The sequence below is a fragment of the Geospiza fortis genome, unplaced genomic scaffold, assembly GCF_000277835.1.
Source record: "Geospiza fortis unplaced genomic scaffold, GeoFor_1.0 scaffold192, whole genome shotgun sequence".
In the NCBI taxonomy this organism is placed as follows: Eukaryota; Metazoa; Chordata; class Aves; order Passeriformes; family Thraupidae; genus Geospiza; species Geospiza fortis.
The window spans coordinates 2446876-2468134 of NW_005054315.1; the positions used below are offsets into that span (position 1 = coordinate 2446876).

The following is a 21259-nucleotide window of genomic DNA, read 5'->3' on the forward strand; positions in this document are numbered from 1 at the left end:
GAGAAAAATTGTTTCCTATACAAACAGTAGTATACTAGTGCAAAATTTCTAAAGCAAAATTATTTAAAAATACTAAACTTTAAGTGTTTTAACCCTTTGGTGTCCAAATACAGAAGTTATAAAATTGTTTCAAACTATTTTTTTCCAGATACCAAGAGAAAAATAATCTTAACTAAACAGATGTGTGTCACTGCTGGGGCAGCTATACAAATTCATGCTAGAATTACACACTGGGCATCTACAAAAGCACAAGTTGGTGCCAAGTTTTTATTTCACAACAAAGCATCTGGCAGCTGAAATTATTTTACACTTTAAAAACCAGTGCTAGAGTTCCTGTGAACATCATCCAAAATCATAACAAGAGGAATATACTGAACAGAAGGACTCTGCTTTGTGAAGCCACTTTCTCCACAGGAAAATCAAAGATCACTATGAATTATGCAGCTATAATTAGTTCCTAGATACTTCAACTCCTGACTGAGCAAACATTGGCAGAAGAAAGAATTCATTAACCATGGTAGGCAATGTTGCAGTTACCACAAACATCATCATCAGGATTTTTTGTTCTATCTGTATTCCCATCTATATGCTTTACTAAAGACCTCAAACAGTGTACTTCATTTTCAGTACCTTTTGTACAAAATATTCACATTTCCAAGTAAACGTTCCCCTTATCAATATAGGCTTGACTTGGCCTAGCTCTAGCAACAGTGTTTTTAAATTCATATTTCATTATTTAAGAAGTGATTCCTAACAACAATTCATAATGGGAAGGTAGGAAAGTCTATGGTAATTCTTGAAACAAGAGTCTGATTGCAATACAGCTTAACAGAAAAGACCTTTCCTAGTAAAATGAAAGTATTTCCTAGATCACTAGTGAAATTTAATTCCAAATAATAATAGTACTGCAGCCACTTAAAGAGAATGTAAGAATTACTTAGCCAAAATTATGACAATGAGAACTACCACTGCTGTTAACTTCATGTTTCTAGAAACAGAGCAAGAATTGCAAATGAAGCTGCTAACAATGAAGAAAGTGTAATGGAAAACTACTGAGAACACATTCAGAGCAAACTCTAAATTGAAAAGATAAAACAACCTTACAATACAGATATCCACCAAGATGACTCTAGTAGCAAATAAAATGACATTATTTCTCCTCAACATAGCAAATGAAATCCAAAGGTAGCTTAGAATTAGAGAAATGAAGGAAGCAAGCTTCTCTCAAATGTGCCAAACTTGAAAGAAAGTTCAAGCTGTTCAGTACAAACAGCATGGACAGTGCAAGTTTGGAAATAAAAATGAAGAGATGAATTAATGTCAAGGTACTTTTGTATCAAAAGCAGAGCAAAAATAAGAAAGAAAGGACTATAGGTAGTAGATGGTTTCATTATTTTCCTGTAATAGGGACACTATCAAACTACATAATCTTGTTGGAGTTTTTTTTGGTGTCAAAAATAATTTGGTGTGTTTAATCAAGCAGACATAAAATCTTCTGGATTAAGGAACTGCTGAAGTGCACAAAACCAGCTTAAATGAGCTTCACGAAGAAAAGTTTTTCAAACTTATGTTTTTCTCCCTTTATAAGAAAATTTATCCATCGTATATAAGCCAAATCAAGCAAAACAGAATGAAGCTGAATAGTAATATTTTCCCTAGGCTATGATTACCAAAGGTCTTCCGTGGTTTGTTAAGTCTCCATGCCATTGGATACATCTTGTAATCAGTAGGGCATGACACATAAGAAAACTTTTCTGACCAACCTGAACATGTTCTGGGCCACACCACAACTACCTCCTGGGTTTTTTTGTCCAGAGGCTACTAAGTACTAGTTGGTCTATGAACAACTTTACTGCAAAGATAGAAACCAGATCAGCAAACAAAACCCAAATCAACACGGCAGGCTAGAGCAGACATTGCAATAAACAATCCTCTCACCATGTATCTAGTCAAAAACTATTGCCAGATCAAGCATAGCACCCTTCCAGATCACCACCACTGACATCTAGACTAATCATCAGAACTAGTAAGATTACTATATTTGGGATATAATTGTTTTTTCACTGTATTTAACTCTGGCAAAGCTCCACTTTGTAACACTGGTTTCTCCACTTGACTTAACTGTACCCAGGTTTCTGTAGCCAGAACAGCAACAGAATAGCTTATCTTGCAGGAAAAAAAAGAAAATCTATCTTAAGGGAAACTGCACACATTAATGTGAGCATCAGCACAATATCTTACACGAAGGCAGATCAATCCCAACAAAAAACCCCAAACATTCCTGTCAGAAATCTGAACTATCCGCAAATAAAAGTCTTGGTAACACTTCCATATTCTTTATCCAGCTCTCTTGGACTGAAGAAAAGTCAAGAAACCAGTGCTATAAGGCTTCCTCACTAATGAATAAGCTAAAGTATCAAGCTCACATGTATCTAGTGAATTTCCTCTCTGTTTCAGAAAGGTCATAAGTATCATTGCTTTAATGATGGATTTTACTTTATTCATAAAAAGCACAGCCTCTCATATTCTGTGCTATTTTTCCAGCTGATGCTAGTAATCACTGTTGTCATTCCACCCCCACTAAGAATAATCTGCATTCAAACTGAACAGGAATTCAGTGGTACGAGTTTGCCTCAGCTTCCTGCCATTATTAGGAATGTCAGTAACTCAGAAAACTACATTCTTCCAGACTGGTTTACTCTAAGACTGAGCCTCTCTCATTTTTTATCAGTCACCCATGCATATACATTCTCCTTTGGTATTTCCAAATCTTTTCTTCAGACTAAATCCAAATTACTGCCCTACTTCATAATCACAAGCTCCTACAAACCACCTCAAGTACTGCTACAACCATAGCAACCAAACAGGAAACCAAACATTGAAGAAATGACTAAGCTTTAACTGCAGTTTTTTTAAAGGAGAATTAGTGTTTCACCACTGAAATGTACATGCCACTTTGAATTTCCCTTCCCATAATAATTTATATAAAATGGGAAAGGTAGAATAAATTCCAACATGTGTACCCTCTACACTGAAAAATGGTCACTACAAGAATACTACAGTGATGGCCCTTAAAATGCTTGTTACATACAATTAAAAAGAATTGCCACATATTCTTCCTTAATTATACAGCAGTGTTTAACAGCGCAACAAGAGCAATTAATCCAGCAGTTTAACTAGTATCTGGAGGCAATCAGGTTTATAAAAAGAATGTGTATGAAGTGGTCTGAGTTTGGAAAATACCAAACAGATTATACAAGCACTAATATACTAATTAACAGATAAGAACCTCTCAGTTGAAAAAGCACCTAAATCCAAATGATCAGTAAGATCCTGAAGCATTACTCTCAAGATGAGGTTAATTTAATGACTGTAAGAAAGCAGAATGTTGCTTCTTCTACACTGAATCTATGCTGTAATACAGCTTCTGAAGTAAAGAGGTGACATAGTTGTGGCCTTTCACAAGCACGTTAACACCAGAAATGGACTGCAGTTCAATATTAGAAGTTTGGTAGTTAAGTTAGCTAGGCAAGAAAAACAAGCTCACAGTAAAAACCTGCAAATAGCTCCTAAGATTTTAAGAAATCAAGAAGATACCCATTAACTAAGGAGATTTCTGAACCCTTAGACCCTTCAAGAAAAGAGGCCATGTAAGCTTCCCCTCCAGACTGAAAGGAACTGAGGGTTTGCATCAGGAAGGAATGGCCGACTTCTGCACTGTCACGAAAACAACACATCACTGTCTCTTCACTAGAGTCGACTGATTTTCAGGAAGTCAAGAAATCTCAAAAGTACAAATGAGAAGAATAAAAGCTGAGGTATCATAAAAGTGCTCACGTGGAACAGAAATACAAGAATTTCACAAAGGACTAATCCAGCACTAAAAATTCACAGCAGACAGATTTCTGTTATGGAAGATGGATAGCAGTTGTGAAGAAGAAAAAAGATAATAATATTGCCTTTTTTTGCAGTTTGCGACACACAAGCTTGACAAGAAGAAATAAAATTAAGTAAATCCCTGTCAAAGAATGAGAATAAAGATCTTGCTGAAAAACTTAGTATCAGTGATAGGACATTTCTGGCGTTGAATTTACACACACACAGATGAATGCCAGACAGCTTTAACAAGAAAGTGGTTGAAGTGTCTGCCTAAACCAGATCAACATCACAGTATGAATCTGTCATCTGGTGGAAACAGATGTACTGGTTTATTTATCTCAGCATGTCACTGCTTCTACTCAAACCTTGAGACTAGTCTATCTAAACTAGAAGGGAAATTATCTCTTTAGGGTCTCATAACATGCCATCATGGTATACGACCCAAATTTACCCAAACCTGAAGATTTCTGGCAGGCAAATAAAAAGCTTTTCTATAATAGTATTCAAATATCATGATCAGTAAAACTTTTAAGCAAGCAAGAATTTGTGTTCAATTGGATGGGTACATACCGAGCCACAGTCCATTCCACAAGTTACACCTCTCTCTATCCCAGGATAATATAGTGTTTGAAACTTCTCTCTTAGTTCTAAATCAAGACACTAAGGAATACACAACTGCTTAAATGACAGCTGCAGAAGAATTTTTGTTCAGAGATAAGTGGACACAATGCACAAGTGCACCACATGTAAGTGGACATGAAGCAAGTCAGGATAATCAATAATTGCATCTGCTTCTTTTTGATTCAAGAGTGTCCTGTGTTTACAGCTGAATTTTGTATTTTTATATATGCTGTGATACAATTGTATAACTACATTAAAACACAGCATTTACATAAGAGCGCAAAAGAGCAAAACAAAACATGGCACCAAGAAGGCTTTTCCTCTATAAAGAGCTGTGGACACTTGTCTGTCACCATGATAAATAATACACAATTAACCATACATAAATTGCATCAATATGCCTTTTAGTGAAAATCCAGCAGTAATTATGGATACTATAAAAGGTACTATCCACATTAAAAAGTCAGTTACACAGCAAACCTTTTCACTCATATGAGGACATTGTGACCACCTGCTTCCCCCTCTTCAAGGGTCCATGAATACCATAGTTAGTGGAGCAACCATTTTTATGGCTGTAGGACATACTGTGCACAGAATATGCTTCAGCTAAAATGAGAAGGTAAATACCACAAAAAAATCAAAATATTTTCACTAGGGTACAATTATTATTTTTTATTATTATTAAAAATTTACACAGGAATAGAGACCCAAATTCTCTCTCATCAATTAGGAAAACAATGCAACAAGCTTAATGAGATTTATACTGCAACATCCTGTCTTTCTCTGCAAAAGCAATACACTAGCAAGCCTGAAATATAGTAAACTAGAAAAATTCAAGTGAGGCTATTTTATTAAAACTAAAATTCTTACTTTTATCCTTGACTATTACCAATACTCTTTGTCTTCCAATATAACCAAAGGAGGATATAAATTAGAAATGTGGTAAACACTGATAATAAGATTTCTCTTGTCCAAGTTACTTCATTTTAACAGCAATAATCACTAATTAACAAAAAATACGTTTCTTGCAATAGTACATTAGTGGTTACTAGTGTTTGTGTAATAATGAAATCTTAGCATCCCTGTTCTACTTGCTATAAAAAACTAGGGATGATGGCATTTTGGACATATATTATAAATATCATGTAAAGGTGCTTGACTATTTGGAGTCCCAAGGGGTATACTAAGAAATAAAGAAAAAACTGGATTAGAGGATCTAATCCCAGTAAAAATAGAAAGTACTTATTCATCATCAGAACAGATCAGTAGTTTAATTCTAGTTAGTGCTTAGTTCTGTATTTCATAAAATTCTTGCCTTGGTTTTATCAATCAATTATCAGCCAATTATCATTTCAGTTAATATATACAAATTAAAACTCAAATATATGGCTAAAACCCCTCTCCTTTTCTTCTAACTGGAGTAATAAAATAAAGGAGTCAGAACTTCCAGAGCATTTATATTTTCATGTTTTTACAAAAACAAGGAAATCTACATAACCATTAATCAGGGCCAGCTTTCAAAACCAGATGACCCAAAATGAATCAGTGTCAAAAATATATACATGGATTTGGCCTAATTTAACATACTGAACCTGGAAACTAAGGAAAAAAATCCTCCCCCCTATCAGTCAATAGCTAACTCCCTCAGGTGACAGGGCCAAGTCCTTATTCTCTAAATGATTAAACTTGGGTTGCTCCACAAGCCTTTTGTATTGCATCCCTGATTTTACCACTACCATGACAGGACCTGATGTTTAATTACCTATCTGAAACATAGATGGAATTCAAAGTTAGGAAACTGAGAATTCATGTTATTTCCTGTTCATTAAAATTGCTATAAACCTACACTGCTTCTGCTGCAAATAGCTTTGGTCAAAGACAGGTATCACCCACTTCACATTGTTTATGTAGTTCCACAACTTTTCTTTTGGTTGGCTACTTTGTTAAAACCACAAGATTACATACTAATTGATGATGATAATTAAGGTTTGCTCAATTCCACAGTAAATTTAATTCCAAGTTTATCTTAAAAATATCCAAAAGTGAGTGAAAAATGGGAAATTATACATTCAAGACTGATTTAATGTGCTTGTCAATAACTGAGACAGCTTATTTCGTTTTTCTACAAAGAAATCTCTTCATACAAAGCAATTAGTTCACTACTATTAACTTAAAGGTAATATATTCCCTGAACACTCTATGACACAGCTAAAAGAGTTAAATTTTATGGTAGATTTATCAAGGCAGCATTACAAAAACAGTAAGATGGAAACCAAAGGGTAAAACAAGAAATTAACTACATGATTCTTATTTCACTTACAACTTCAAAGTTTCGTAGTGCAGGTTAAAATACAGTAACTAGTTACCATTTAAGATAATAAAGCTAGTTCTAATTAAAACATATTGCTAAAGTACTGATATTATTTATAAGCCATAGAGCTTATACTCAACATTTCTAGGTGAAAACTGCATCCATTTTGTCCATGCTGTAAGTTGCAAAAGTTTGTGAGCTTTTCTGAATGTTTTTGCAGTACATAAACCTTTAAAGAAAAAAGTTAACAGGGCAAATACACAATACACTAACAAACAGTAATAAACTAATGGTGAAGTGTGTGAATTGCTGTTTTGCACATAATGCTGCTTTTGCATTGTTTTCTATATTTATTCACCAGTGCAAGGTGTAGATTTCTCATAAAAAGTAACTACATGCTGAATAAAGTGTACAGTTTGGGGTCATCTGACAGAAGCACAATAAATATTTTACTATATCAGATGTATGTGCAACACTAATGTAGCACAATGGTATCATTTAATTAAAATTAACTTTATTACTAGACATGCAAAATATCTTAGGCTTCATTACAGTTGGACATGTCTAGCTGTCATGATTATTTGGATCATGTGTCTGCTATTTTGACTTTTCTTTCTGAAATTAGTATCTATGTTTACCAATCTAAGTTAGTCAGCTACACACACAACAATCAACAACAAGAAAAAATACCTCACTTACTCTATTTGTGCACCATGAGCCACAAGGGCACTTATGGAATCCATACTACCAGACCGTGCTGCTTTATGAATAGGAGTTTCACCAACATAATCCTGTAAAGACAAACTACATTTTGTCAAGCATAATCTTTCTAAAAATTAAAATACTATTATTACATTACTTTAATCAAGATAGCAGATATATAAAAGCAGCATTTATTATTAGCTAGCAAATACATCAGGTACTTCATCATTACTTTGAAGTCTGCAGTTGGCTGTCAAGTACATTAGACTTTTAGCAAGAAGTAACATTAAAGGCATTTAACTCACAAGATAAGCCTTATCCAATAGCTCAACAATCAGCAGACTCAGATTCAGAAAACTGGTCAACCCTCCCAACATCCACCACCGCAACACGTTATTCTAACACCTTCATTTCCTGGCACTCCTTTCCCAATACACTGGGCTGCACAAGCCCTCTTGAGCTCGGGAGCAGCAAGGCTGAGTCTGTGGGACTGTGCTGCTTTCAGATCTTGCTGGCACACTGACTCAGTCCTTGAGGCTTGCACCATCAGTACTCGGCAGGAGAGGAGCCCATACACAGAGTTTACTGCAACAGAGGTATGCCCAGTGTTCACAGGACAGGCCAGATCTCTCCCAACACAAACACATTAATTCACATTCTATATATTTGCCTTCTCTGATTTTCTGTCAATTCATATTCCATTAGTATTAACCAGCACATCCAATAATTTAATTCTTTTGCATAATGTGCAGACATACTGGGGGTAGAGTATTGCTTTTCAGGCAACTCCCCTCCCCTCAACTGTCTTACAGGTAACAGGGAGGATCTACAACAATTTTACAAATCCAAGCAAGCAGCAAGTAAATTAATGCATCATGATCTACAGGCTGCAGAGGAAATTCAGTACTTGCAATTAACCATCAGTATTAAGAACCACAGCAAAGAATCTGTAATGAAACATTGCCTTGGAATAGCAAGTAAATGTTTTTACTGGTCTGTTAATGTGATTCATCCTCAACACTTCCACAGTGTAGCAAGGGTTTTTTGGTTGCTTTTTTTTTTTTGCTTTGTTTTCTTCCCCTTTCTCTTTGTCTCCAAACTTTTGACAGACTTCACTAGTCTGTTCCAGATATTAAACATGTTCTAACTGTATGTGCCTCGGTTTAGCTTCCCTGTTCCTTTTATTAAAATATCAACATTAGCTATTGAATTAACACAGCACCTTTACTGATTCACCAGTGTTTACACACAACAGCGTTGATGCCTAACTCCACAGTACTGGCTAGACTTTAGCTCTACTTGAAATGTGAATATATGCAAAATATGATTGTACTACCTAGAAGCTACTAAGTGTCTAAAATTGTCTGCCAAGCTTTTGAGAAATTTAATCCTGTCTTTTGGGCCACGTAAGTATAACTTGAAAATGAATTTTGGATTATAAGGTATGTATTTTCAATTTTCTACTTGACAATTTTATTTCATGGTGAAATATCTTTATAACAAGTTACAAATTTATGGAGGGTAAGCTAGCTTACCAGTGCTTAAGACATATATTCAGCCAAACAGTGAACTACTTAGCACACCCAGCAGGGAACAACAATGCCACCAAAGTTTGCTTTCTTATAAAATAAGGAAGACTGCTGAGGCTGACAAAGTTTGGACATAGGAAAAAGCAGCAATGTCTTAGAGATTAGAAAAAGGCTATAAAGCCCTTCTTCCAAAGTGGATGTCTGCAGCTGATGGATAGAAGACTGCTTTCCAATGAAGTTTATGCAAATTTTTCCTATTTGTAACATCCCCTGAAGTAACACGAAGAGAAAGAAATTTAAGAGAGGACACAAGTTTTAAACTATCATACACTGAAATTTATTCGAGGCTAATTTATCCAGAAAAAATTTCTTTGGGTAATAAATTTTCCAGTCATAAAAGCTGTCTTCAATTCATCATTCTCTTACTGTGTCCTCCCCTCCTCCCTTTTGTTAAAGTGGCCAAAGTATAGAAAGTAAGTGATTTGCTTCTTTTGGTCAGCATTAGTATCTGCAAGCCCAAGCCTAAGTTACAAGAGATTCACTCAATATGAAGTTCAGGTTAGGGTTAGTTTGCCATGCATATGGCAGAGATAACAAAATCTCCCCTAGCCCTAAAAACCTAGCACACTGCCCACAGTAAGATCTAGAGAACTGAATTCCATCATTGCTGTGGGGACACACAAGAAGGATGAGAGAAGACCTTTGCAAAAGGACTCCCCAGCATTGCATTAGAAGAATGAGCTAAGCTTATAGCAGCTACCACTTCCATCACCAAACAGAAAAGATTAGTATTTCAGAAGGGAATATATGTCTTGAGAAGGGCTACTTTTAATCACCGGCCCAGAAAACCATGTGTCTAAAGCTAAGGAATTCAAATAATACTTAAAAAACAACAGAATACACAGACTTAGGTTTTTATAGCATTCCTTTTAATTACAGTACCCAAATTTCAGTTGTCATTACTATTATGTTGCTTTGAAATTCTCATAAGGGGCCAAATATATTTGCACTGAAACACTTTCCTAGCTCTCCTCAGAAATTATCTCTAGATTTCAAGTTTGACTAAATGGAAAAGAAATACACATGGGAAAATATCTACATCCCACTGAAAGATGGCTTTTATATCTTTCAATGCATAGAGAAGAAAACAAAAGTACTCTGTATGAGTCTCAGAACAATTGTTTTGATTCAACAACTGGAATGGATGTGACCTAACAGGAAAACAAAGTAACATTTTTTTTCCAAGAAGTTTCTGAGAGCAGTTCAGGGTATAGCCTGTCAGCACAGTCCCATGTGTAAAATACTTCTTCCCTATCTCTTTTATCTCGCAAAAGAAGTTCTTTCATTTTGAGAAGCTCTATTAATTCCTCATTACCCCTGATAACACCTCATAATCCTTTAAACTGGTCACATTCCCCATCTGTGCTTGAGTCTGAAACAATCCCTTTTGTAATAATATTCCAGGAAGAGAAGCATCAATGACTTGTACTGGCCTTTCACAACTAGAGCAGAACTCGTCCCTCTGTTGCAACACTGCACAAACAGCCCAAACTTGTCTCACAATCTAGAGGATGCATTCTAAATATATTAGTAGAAACTCAAACTAAGTTTCATTAATTTAGCATTCAAGATAATACATTTGATTGGTTCTGTGGTTAGTAAATATTTTGGGCACAGTGCTCTTGGAGAAATGACAAAAAGAATTCATGAACCATCACAGACACATTTAGTTTTTGCAACCCATTGCTGAATGCCTTCCTCCTCTCCCTTGGAAAGAATGGCTACCCTCTCACACAGACAAGGGCAGTTTTCTCTAGCTTGGGGTCATGACTACATTACCTTTGACTTCTATTTCATTTTACTGAATAAACATCTAGCTTCCTTCCTTATTATCTTTTTATTTATGTGGCTGAAGAGTCTTTTGCTTTTTTTGGCTTTAATCAGTAAATCCATCTCAGCTTGACTAATCAGTTTCCAGTTCCTCACTATGCTCTTAACCTCAAAAGACACTTCCTCTACTGATTAAATACTTTTCTCAAACTCTCTTCCCAGGCCTCTTTCATGTATGGGTATTTTTTTCAATTCAGTCTGAAGTCATTTTGAAAAGCAACTTACTTGCAGGAATTTATTTTTAAAGTAAAAAGCTCCCACACACATTTACACTGAAAACTTCCAACTATGAATACTGTTTTGGATGGGACAGAGTTAAATTTCTTCATACTACTTAGTAAGATGTTTTGGGTTTGTGATCAGCTAAGTGTTTTTAGTACACCAATGTTCTAGCTGGGAGTACGCTGGGATGTGCCCCAGCTGGGACCACTGACTCAAAGGACCAGAGGATTATCCCACATCATGTGACACCATGCTCAGCAAGTAGAACTGGGGCTGTCATTGCTCCAGCACTGGCTGGCATCACTGAGGTAGTAGTGAGCAACAAAGCTTTTTGTTGCTGCACTGTGAGGTTTTTAAAAATGTTTTATCACTTGATTTTCTTGGATTTCTTTTTCTTTGTTTCCTTTTTTTACCTGTTAACCTGTCTTTATTTCAACCCATGAGTTCTCACACCTCCCTGCTCATCCTCCCCCTCACCTCACTGGGTGGGGGAACAAGGAAGCAGCTGTGTGGTGCTTAAGTATCTACTGGGGTTAAACCTCAGCACTGCAAGCACTTCTAAAATACTTCTAGTAGTGATACCTGACTAAGACACAGACGCCCTTACCTGAAAAGAAATACAAACTAACTCCATTCCTTAACTGAACTGACTGAATTTCAATCATTTATCAGATGACCACATTTCCAAACACTACTCATTTCTTAGAACCCGTATCCTATCCTTTCTGAAGCTAGGAAGCAGAAACTAGAGAACACTGAGTACCTTTCCTGCTTTGCTAAAAAGGCTTTTGTGTGCAAGTGAGAACTTATGGAATCTTTTTATCTGGATTCAGACCTAATTGTTGTTTAAAATAAAAACTGTAATATACCCAAAGAAGGTTTTCTTCCTCCCCACCAAGGATATCAGCCTATGTACAGTTCTTGCTCCTATGGGTAGTCTAACCCTCCTAAAACTATCTGCCACCACTGCCATGCGATGTTAACTGACTGCATGAATAGTAAGTTGCACCCCCTGTAAGGGTGCAGTATTTCTTTTCCATTCCCTTTATGACAGGCCACACAACACTTTTTTTGGCCAATCAACAAAAGGCAACATACAAAAGAAATGTTTAATAGGCTGAGGCTAGAGGGAAAATATATTTAAATGAAGTTAATGGTTTTTTAAATCAGAAGTACTTATTATCTGATGTATCTAACATATACAACAGCACAGAACCAATCTGTGTTGTGACAAGGATAAATCAGAAAAAAATCCTCAGGAAAACTAGCAGGATAATTGCTTTGCACTGTTACAGTGAACTAGAGCAGGCAGGCAGCCAAACGCAGGTCCTGAGTCACACTACTAACAACTATTAGCAGGCACAGCCCATTGAGGGGAAAGAAAAAGAAAAATCAGAAACAGTAGGACATTGTCTTGAATACACTGATGGGTAGAAACAGACCATTGCTTGGCACTTCAGCTTTCCTCTTGTGTATTTTTATATGGTGATCCTGGGGGTAAGGAGCTGCCCACTGATGAGAGACATGTGATTCTAGCCAGCACATACAGTTACATAAGAGGGCTGGGCATCACAGGATATACTCACATAATTTATTTGGGGAACAAAGTGAAGCTGGGACAAGCAGTTTTCAGCATTTGTCCTTCATTGCTGCTGCCTGAGAAGTGTCCTGGGCAACTCTCACCAGCAACAAGATAAAACATGTTCAAGTTTTCCTAAACTTCAGGGCAGGCAGCATGAGCTACAATACAATACCTCAGGGCAGATATGAAAGCATGCATGCAAACTCTACTGAGTACCGGAGGTTTACGGTAAAACTGAGAGACTCGAGTGGATTCCTTTTCAGAAGCTATCCTTTTCTTTTTCCAGAAGTGAAGGGTTAGTCTGTAGCCAATGACCAGAAGTCAGTTTGGAAGGAAAAGTTTACTAGTTTAAATATCAAGCATTCCCAGATCTTTCTCAGCATGTGTTTTGTATCCAGTGTCCATGGAACACTTGTCCTCACACAAGCATTAGCCAGTGACTATGTCTGTTTGGAGTACAGCATCAGTCAGCGAGCTGGAAGGAATAAACAAAATACACATCAGGAAATAGTGCTCCAAAAGCTCAAAAGTGTGGGTGGAAGCCCTAGATGATCACCTAAAAGTGCCTGCAAATTAAATAAGGAACAGAGATCATTTAAGGAGTTCAAATCAAACAAGAATAGTAGAATTTGACTGCAATTCAATAAACAGCTGAGGAAACTGGGGATAGCAAAGCATGCACTGTGCTTTACGTAGCCATGTATGAAACATTCCAACTATCTGTGGGATGAGCTTTCTGCTTTAGTTATCACCAAGGCACACTGCCTAGCTTTCAGTGCTTGTGCATGAGAAAACAGCATGACTGACCAGTTGTATCCTACAAACTTCAGAGATTTTTTTGTTTCTACTACCATTTAATTAACCAGAGGTATCTTATATTGTCACTAAACTGAGTCTGAAATACCTCCGGTCACACGTTCAATTAGTATCTTCTGGGTGCAAAAAGAAGTTACTACATTGAAGTGTAACTTGAGCCTCCCATTAATGACATACAAGGCACCCACCATGTCAGCTCTCAGCACCCACCTCTGTTGTGTCCGTGGTCTGTCACTGCCTCAGACTGACCTCAGTCTGTCCATGGTCTGTCACTGCCTTGGTCTGCCCCTGGAAGTCTATAGGATGCTATCACTATCTAAGAACCTGACAATGTGGAGGGCCATTTGCTCTGGCAACAAGCCAGCAATATACAGACTGAGTCACTGGCTTGCCTTAGTAACTTCTTTAAGCTGGAATGAGTCTCCTGCCCATTTTTAACTGCATATTACACTGACTTCTGCTTTCTTTTACAGTCATCTGCATGTTGCCCTCAGCCCATGGAGAGATCTCTCCACACTCTTCTCTTCTTCTGGGAGCTAGCTGCTACTTTCTTCTTTGCTACAACCTCACTCACTACATGTGACTTTTTTTCCCCCTCATCATGTTCCAGGACATCAAGCTTGTTCTTCAACTCCATTTCAACCTCACTGGTCAGTTCTTCTCTTTATCCTCATAGCTGGAAACTTTCATTCTTCTCATTCATTCACTTTCATTCATTCTTCTCTTCTCATTTAGCAGTTATTTGTATATCTTTATTCTGTGCATGCCACGCTTCCTCTCTAATCACCATTTCTTTACATTCTTACCTGGTCTCCAGATGCATTTACAGTTCTTGTATTTTCTCTTCTGAAGATTCTACCACTATGCAGCAATAACTTTTTGCATAAGTTATTTTTGTCAGGTATCAAGGAGAAGATGCCATCTATAGCCTCTGCATCCAGTCACCTTCATTGTTTCTACAATTCTCCTGATGTCTCACAGCTGTTCTCAATGCACCAGACTTCTTTTCTGAAAACTCAACACAAACTTCCCCATTTCTTATTTTTGCACAGCTTAAAAAAAAAAAAGAACCAAACTCTAGAAATGCAAATGTTTTAGTTCTTCAGCAGACTTAGCTTAACTCTACTGCATATAAAACGCAGTCTGGCCCTTAAATATTTTAAGAAAAGTATGACGCAAGATTTAACAGGCCAGACATTTTATGGATGCTGTGCTATACCACAGCTTTGAACAACAGCATATGCTGTAGTATTAATTACTCTCCGAATATTATTAAAAATACTTTTGATTATCATTAAAAAGGATGTTATGTATGACCAGCATACATAACAGATTCATTCAGTACTTCAAACATTTTCTTCAAAAACATGATGATAGTTTTTAGTATTGATTCTGTTACTGTACCAGAGAGTACAACACTCCTTTGCAGGAATTTTGCTATATTAATGCACTCCCTGCTACCAAATAAATTACATACTCACCTAAAACTAATGACAGTTATAGTAAAAACAAGGGCGAAAGAAATTTTTTAAATCACCTGTTCATTCTTTGTTAGTCAAGTACATGTTTCCAATCTCTTTTCAGAAAGCTACTAGAAAAGCTTTAGAAATAATCTAAAAGAAAAACAACATAAAACCAGATGCACCTTAAAATAAATCAAGGCAGCTCTTACTAATTAGATGTATCAGTAAATCATGAAGTACCACAAAGGCCTCATGCTTCTGTAGGCAATAGTAAATTTTTCTATTATTAGCATATTTATGAAGTATTATGTTCCTCACTAGTCTTTTTCTTGCCCCTACAGCAGCACTACAATATCAGAGTATTTGCTAATGCTGCCAATAGAAGGCAACATTACCACTTTGTTCAAGAAGCAGCAAGATGTCAATTCCTAAAACAAATATCCTCCAAACCCCTAGAAGGCTTAAAGGACATTTATCAGTCCTACCTCTACCTCAATGTAAAATGTCTATAAATGATAATTAAGTCACTTAACTTCAGCTGATGTCAAAAATGAAGCATCTGTATGTTAATGTAAGGCTCATACATGTCATAAAAAGGGATCAAGACACTCCTTGCAGAACTATATGCACACATGAAATACACATTAATCCGTACCTGTTTGTTTATGTTGGCCCCCACTTGAATCAACCAATTCAGGCACTGTGGATGTCCTCCAAAAGCAGCAATGTGGGCTGGTGTTTGAGCAAAACGTGTCGTACTGGCATTTACAGAAGCTCCAGCTCTTACTAACTGCATTAGGCACTCCAGCTTTAAAGACATGAGGGAAAATAGAACCAAAAACGTTACACAGATGTGCTACAACAATTAGCACGTGGTAATGAATACACAAAGCCCAGAAGAGCTAAACTTACTAGTAAGACTACATGAATGAAAAGCAAGACGGAACATGAAATGTAGGACTTCCTCCTTTCTCCTTCACTCCTTCCCCATTTGGCCATAGACAATACCTGAGAAGTACTTAATTCTCACCTCCAAAACTGAGTTTCACCTTCAATTTCAGAAAAGAGGAAAAGAGGACAAACACTTCAATCCTAACTACAAGAGATATTCAGTTCACTTTTGTTAAGAGAGTGGAAAAGGAAAAAAGAAAAGGAAGGAAAAAAGGGGGGAGAGTTCTGATCCAGCAGACATGATACTAACCAGATATTATTAGATAACATTTGCCAAAACAAAAGTGTTGTTAGGGGATACACAGATGCTGGACTCATACTCTCAGCAGAGTTTATATAAAGCTAGATCAGAAAAACAAAAGATTCTTCATTTCTTTAATGTATTTCTGGAGTGACAGAAGATTAGTCAAGAAAACTAATACTTAAGAATATACATAATGTGTTAACTCTATAAAAGGAATCAATTCCACCATTTTCTTGTTATTTCAGATAAGAAACTGTTTAAAACAAAACAGGCTGCTTGTTTGTGACACCACAAAGGTAATAAAAGCCTTTTTTCTTTTAAAAAATTGCAGTAATGGTCAAGTTATATTCTGCCCTTTTTCCTAACATACTAACCAGAAGTGTCAGATAACCAGATACTATTTTTAAAGGTTCATAACTTCTCTTTGTAGAAACTAGGCAAAACCACAGCTACGATGATCTCAACTTTCAAAAATAGTCAAAACAACAGTCCTCTCCTGTCACACAGTAACATTGTATTGTTGATAGGAAAAGAAACTCTCTACGCTGAAATAAACAGTTTAGTCTAGGCATCCATTTACTGTGGGTAGAAAACAAATACCACTGCACACAAATGCAGCAGCAAAACAAAGACCCTTACACCAGCTCAGGCATTGGTTCATATAAAACAAATCTGTGGTTGTCTCAGTGTATCACAATTAAAGCAAACATCAGCCACACCACAGCTGTGGAATAGTCTGTCCATAAAGGAGCAATTAAAAATCATCTGAATGTGGGCTAGCAGCTTGACTCAGATAGAAACATCAACACCAGGATTATAACATTCTTCTCTGTTGCTGTATGTCAGCCCTTCTTTCTCCCTCTCTTAACCTGTAAATTCCTAATCTTGCTGAATTACACGAGATAAAAATACCAAACACTGTAATGAAGTATTTTATATTAGTTTTGCAAATACGTTGTCAACTTCATTTGTCTCCTTCCCTCATATAATTCAAACAAACACATGTGAACCCTATCCCTTTGGATATACAGAAGTCATTTTTTGGACTATAATGGAGTTAAGGGTGGACACAGTTGTACCAGCAACTCACTAACTGCATGAAGTAAGGGTGAGGATAACTGGAATATTGCATATTAATGAATCTAGCTCCATAAACATCAACATTGCCAAGGAGAAAGTACCTTTTCAAAAGAAAATAAGCACTTTTGTTGGGGAAAAACCTCAACATATCCAATAACTTAAGAAAATTTATAACTCCCAACACTAGACTACTAAACTATATTTTGTATTTGCCAATATTAGACTTTCCATGATCTTCACACGTTAGCACTCATAATATTGTTGTCAATCTTTAGTAGGTATTAATTAAATTGCAACACTTCAATTATTAAAAAGTCATGAGATGGAAAACACCCCTCCAGCTACACCAAGAGGTTCATCTGTGGTAACTGAAGGCAAAAATAAATTTCAGCCTGTTTTTAGAACAATAGACTTTATTAATAGAGTTCATTTGAAAACACTTCCAGACAAGCATTACAACTTCAGGAAAGAATAATATTTCCTGCACAGGCACCAGGCTGAAAGAATTCCTTAATTAGACAGGCATTATAGCCCATCGACTGAAAAGGAAAAAACACAAACTGATTCACTAGCACTATCCTGCACTGCTTGGATCTAAGAGGGCCACACACCATGATTATCCATACAACTTCACTTTTAAACATTGTTTTTCCTTTTTTTTTTGAATACTCTGACTTTAGAGTCATAGAGCTTTAACTATGAATACATTTCATCCCATTAAAAGCTTGAGTATGGATCTTCTGTGTCATTGGTGTCAGAAAAGCCTGCTTCTTCCAACATGAAATTAGAGAAGAATGAGATTAATTCCATCCATGAACAGAAAAAGTCAAGATGACAAAAAACAATACCTCACTTGATCATTTATGCTTGAGATCAGGACACACAAGTCCACTTGCATTAAATAACCTAAATGTAATACAGTAGATGTTTTCCAACCTGAAGCAGAGGTTAAACTGATTTAGTGAAGAAAGACAGGCCTCCAAACAGGCCACAACACTGGCAAAATACCAAGCAGGAGACAGGCATTTTTATCTCTACCACTTTTGTTCCAAAAGAAACAGAACATATTTACTACTATTTTGCTTCCTATAATGTAAACAGTCAAATGACAAAAAACAAAAGCAGGCAAAGAGCACAAGCAAAGAGATGTGGTCAGAGAAAATAAAAATTCAATTGCAAGTGATTAAAAAGAAAATTAAGGTTAGTCCAGAACAAAGTGAATTAAAATTAAGATCAAAACCAATTTTTTATGCAAGCTCTGTATTTCCTACCTCTCTGGTAGCTTTTTTAGACTATTAACATTATTACATTCTGACCCATCTTCTCAGAAATCTGTGGAATACCAGTGTAATTTAGGGCACCATATAATTAACTCCAATTAAAACACAGAAACTCTGATGGGAATTAATTCACATCTCAGGAGACAAGCACTTGTCTGCAGTCAGGGAATGTCCTGAAATGCAAGCTCCACCACAGGTACTCCACACAGCAACTAAATTTGCACTTGCTGCTATCTCTAAAAGGAGCTCCATACTGTCATTAAATGCCGAGATATTACAACTAGAGACACAAGCTGCAATATCCATCACCTCCAATTGACTTTGCTGGTATTTTAACTATTACCTGCAAACTGTAGAAGTGTGCTTTAGAATAAGTTATTCAAGAACCCTGTTTTCACTTTTAGTCGTAAGAGACTCCGTAAGCCACCTTTTCTCTTTCACGTATTCATTTATAACCAACTTGACTGTTGCTGCTACTTCCTTCCTGAAGCATATCTACAAGTGCATGCAAGAATTTAGCTCTACATAGCTTCACTGTAAAATCCTTCTGTACTGCCCTTTGATGCAGGGAGAGCCATCTTATGTTCAACCTGTGCCACAGGCAGAGGGAAAGAAAACACTCTTTGAAGTTCATCAAATCTGGACTCCTGCTGTGTGTGCAGGCACACATATGTGTACATGTATGAACTGGGTTAGATTTCATCGCTCACAAGTAGTTCCAGAAAAGAACTAAACCAATTTTGTCTTTTCAGCGTCCTAGAGAGCTGCAGCAAGAAGCAATGGTCTGGTGGACCACGTTACTAATTGGCCCTGTATCACAGACAGACATGAAGTTCTGTCATCATATATAATTTTTTCCAGGAAAAAAAAACCCAAACAAGTGAAAATCCCACAAAATCTGGAAAAACCAAGAAGTGAAGAGAAAGAGACCTGTTCAGTAACTGTTAACCAATACTTCAAAAATTAACATTTGAAAACTGTGGTACCTTGAGAAACAGAAGAATTTTCCATTTCCTTTTGATGAATGTGAATTTGGGAAACAAAAATGCCATAAATGTGAATGTAAGACAGGCATCTGAGCAGCTCTTGTCTCACTGCCGGTAACACTCTGTTAACTGGTGAAAGGTACAAGCATAACTGTGCCACACAAACACAAAGCCAGTCGGGTTTGGGATCCAATACACTACTGTAACTTTTTCAAAGTGTTGTGCAGTCTTTGGCTCTGAGAAAGGAACACAATTTAACTAGACTATAAAGTACGTAGACAACTTCCACAAATTGCTGCCTGGATCTGATGGCTTTTAGGACAAAACATATGAACAAAATTCTGTAAAACCTATTTACAGCCTATGTCATCTCTGTAAGTCTCATTTCATCTGCCAGATTTCCCCCCCCATATGTACCACCACCACCCATCAAATTCTGCCCATACCTAAGAATGAAAATAGCAAATACAAGCACAACGCGTTGCAGGCCGACTTGCTTCCTTTGTTTACTCTTTCTGCAAGAGTATCTTCGACAGAAACTGGAATGTACACAAAAGCTCACTCAACCTACGATGGTTAGCAAGCACTTAAGATGCTTAAAGGAAAAAAGAACCAAAACAACACATACACTATCCAAAATCTATATCCAATAATTAAGTAAATACTACCTCGCAAAAGCACGACTGCCAGAAGCTCACACTGAAAAGAAATTCTTACAAGACAGAAAAAAGAAACAGAAGACCGTAAGGCGAATTAGTACTCCTGAGAGTGTACTTCACAAGAAAAATAAAGGCACTCCACTTTTTTTCGGAGTGCAGATTATTAGCTTCTTTCTCAACCAATAAAACCCTATTCTACATTTTGGCATTTGTGGGTTTAGGGTTTTTTGTTTGCCTTTGTTTTAGGACTGGAAGACGACTTAGCTAAAGCTGCTTCTAAAAGCTTCTCAAAGAAGCAACTGCAGCTAAGATCACATAACGTATAGAAACCATCTCCCAATGTCCTTTTATAAACCATGACAACTGCCTAAGTACATCAATCTTCCTGCTCTGGCACACAACCAATAAGCAAATAGAAGTATATGGGAAATGGGAGGGAGAATAAGAACAAAAGCCCCTCGAATTCTAAACTCAGACAAATCAATGAGGGGAAAAAACCAGATCCCAATCCTCTAGGCTAGAATCCTGCATAGTCCGAGATACTCACTGCATCAGAAATAGGAAATGCCTATATTAAAATCCAGGAATTAGAATACCACTCATTTTAAGATGTGAAGTTAGCGGAGCTACTTCGTATGTTTTGGTCTTTTCTGCAATGCAACGACGCCAATGCAGAAAATTCCATACGTATGAACCGCGATTTATTTTCTCCTACCGAAGGCAAAAGGGAAGCGCCTTACAGGCACAAGCAGCACCTTCTGCCCAAACTCCTACGGGCCGGTTGTCATAACACGGGCATCACAACACAGCGGTCTCCAGGTGCGGAGCCCGAGGAGGGCCCGGACCGCCACCAGACCGCGCAAACAAAGCGCCCCGGCATGCAGGGCCGGCACGCAGGGAGGATCAGCCGAGGGCGGGGAAGGGGTCGCGCCACAGCGGTGCCTCCAGCCCGCATGGCTGGCGTCCCCCGAGGGTGTCCGGGGGATATCGACTGCTCCTCGCCATTCGCTCCTGCGCCGGTGGCCCGGGCGAGGCGCGCGGCCG

General features: G+C 37.2%; 1 protein-coding gene across 1 annotated transcript in view; it reads right to left on the minus strand.

Annotated features, from left to right (window-relative positions):
* ANKRD10 (ankyrin repeat domain 10) overlaps window positions 1-16179 on the minus strand; it is a 31350-nt gene extending 15171 nt beyond the window's left edge. The window contains exons 1-2 of the mRNA XM_031056164.1: window positions 15671-16179; window positions 7511-7602 (exon numbers count right to left, since the gene is read on the minus strand). Coding sequence (XP_030912024.1) covers window positions 7511-7602; window positions 15671-15835 — 257 coding nt within the window. The 5' untranslated portion in view covers window positions 15836-16179. The remainder of the gene's footprint in view (window positions 1-7510; window positions 7603-15670) is intronic.
* Between the last annotated feature and the right edge of the window lie 5080 nt (window positions 16180-21259).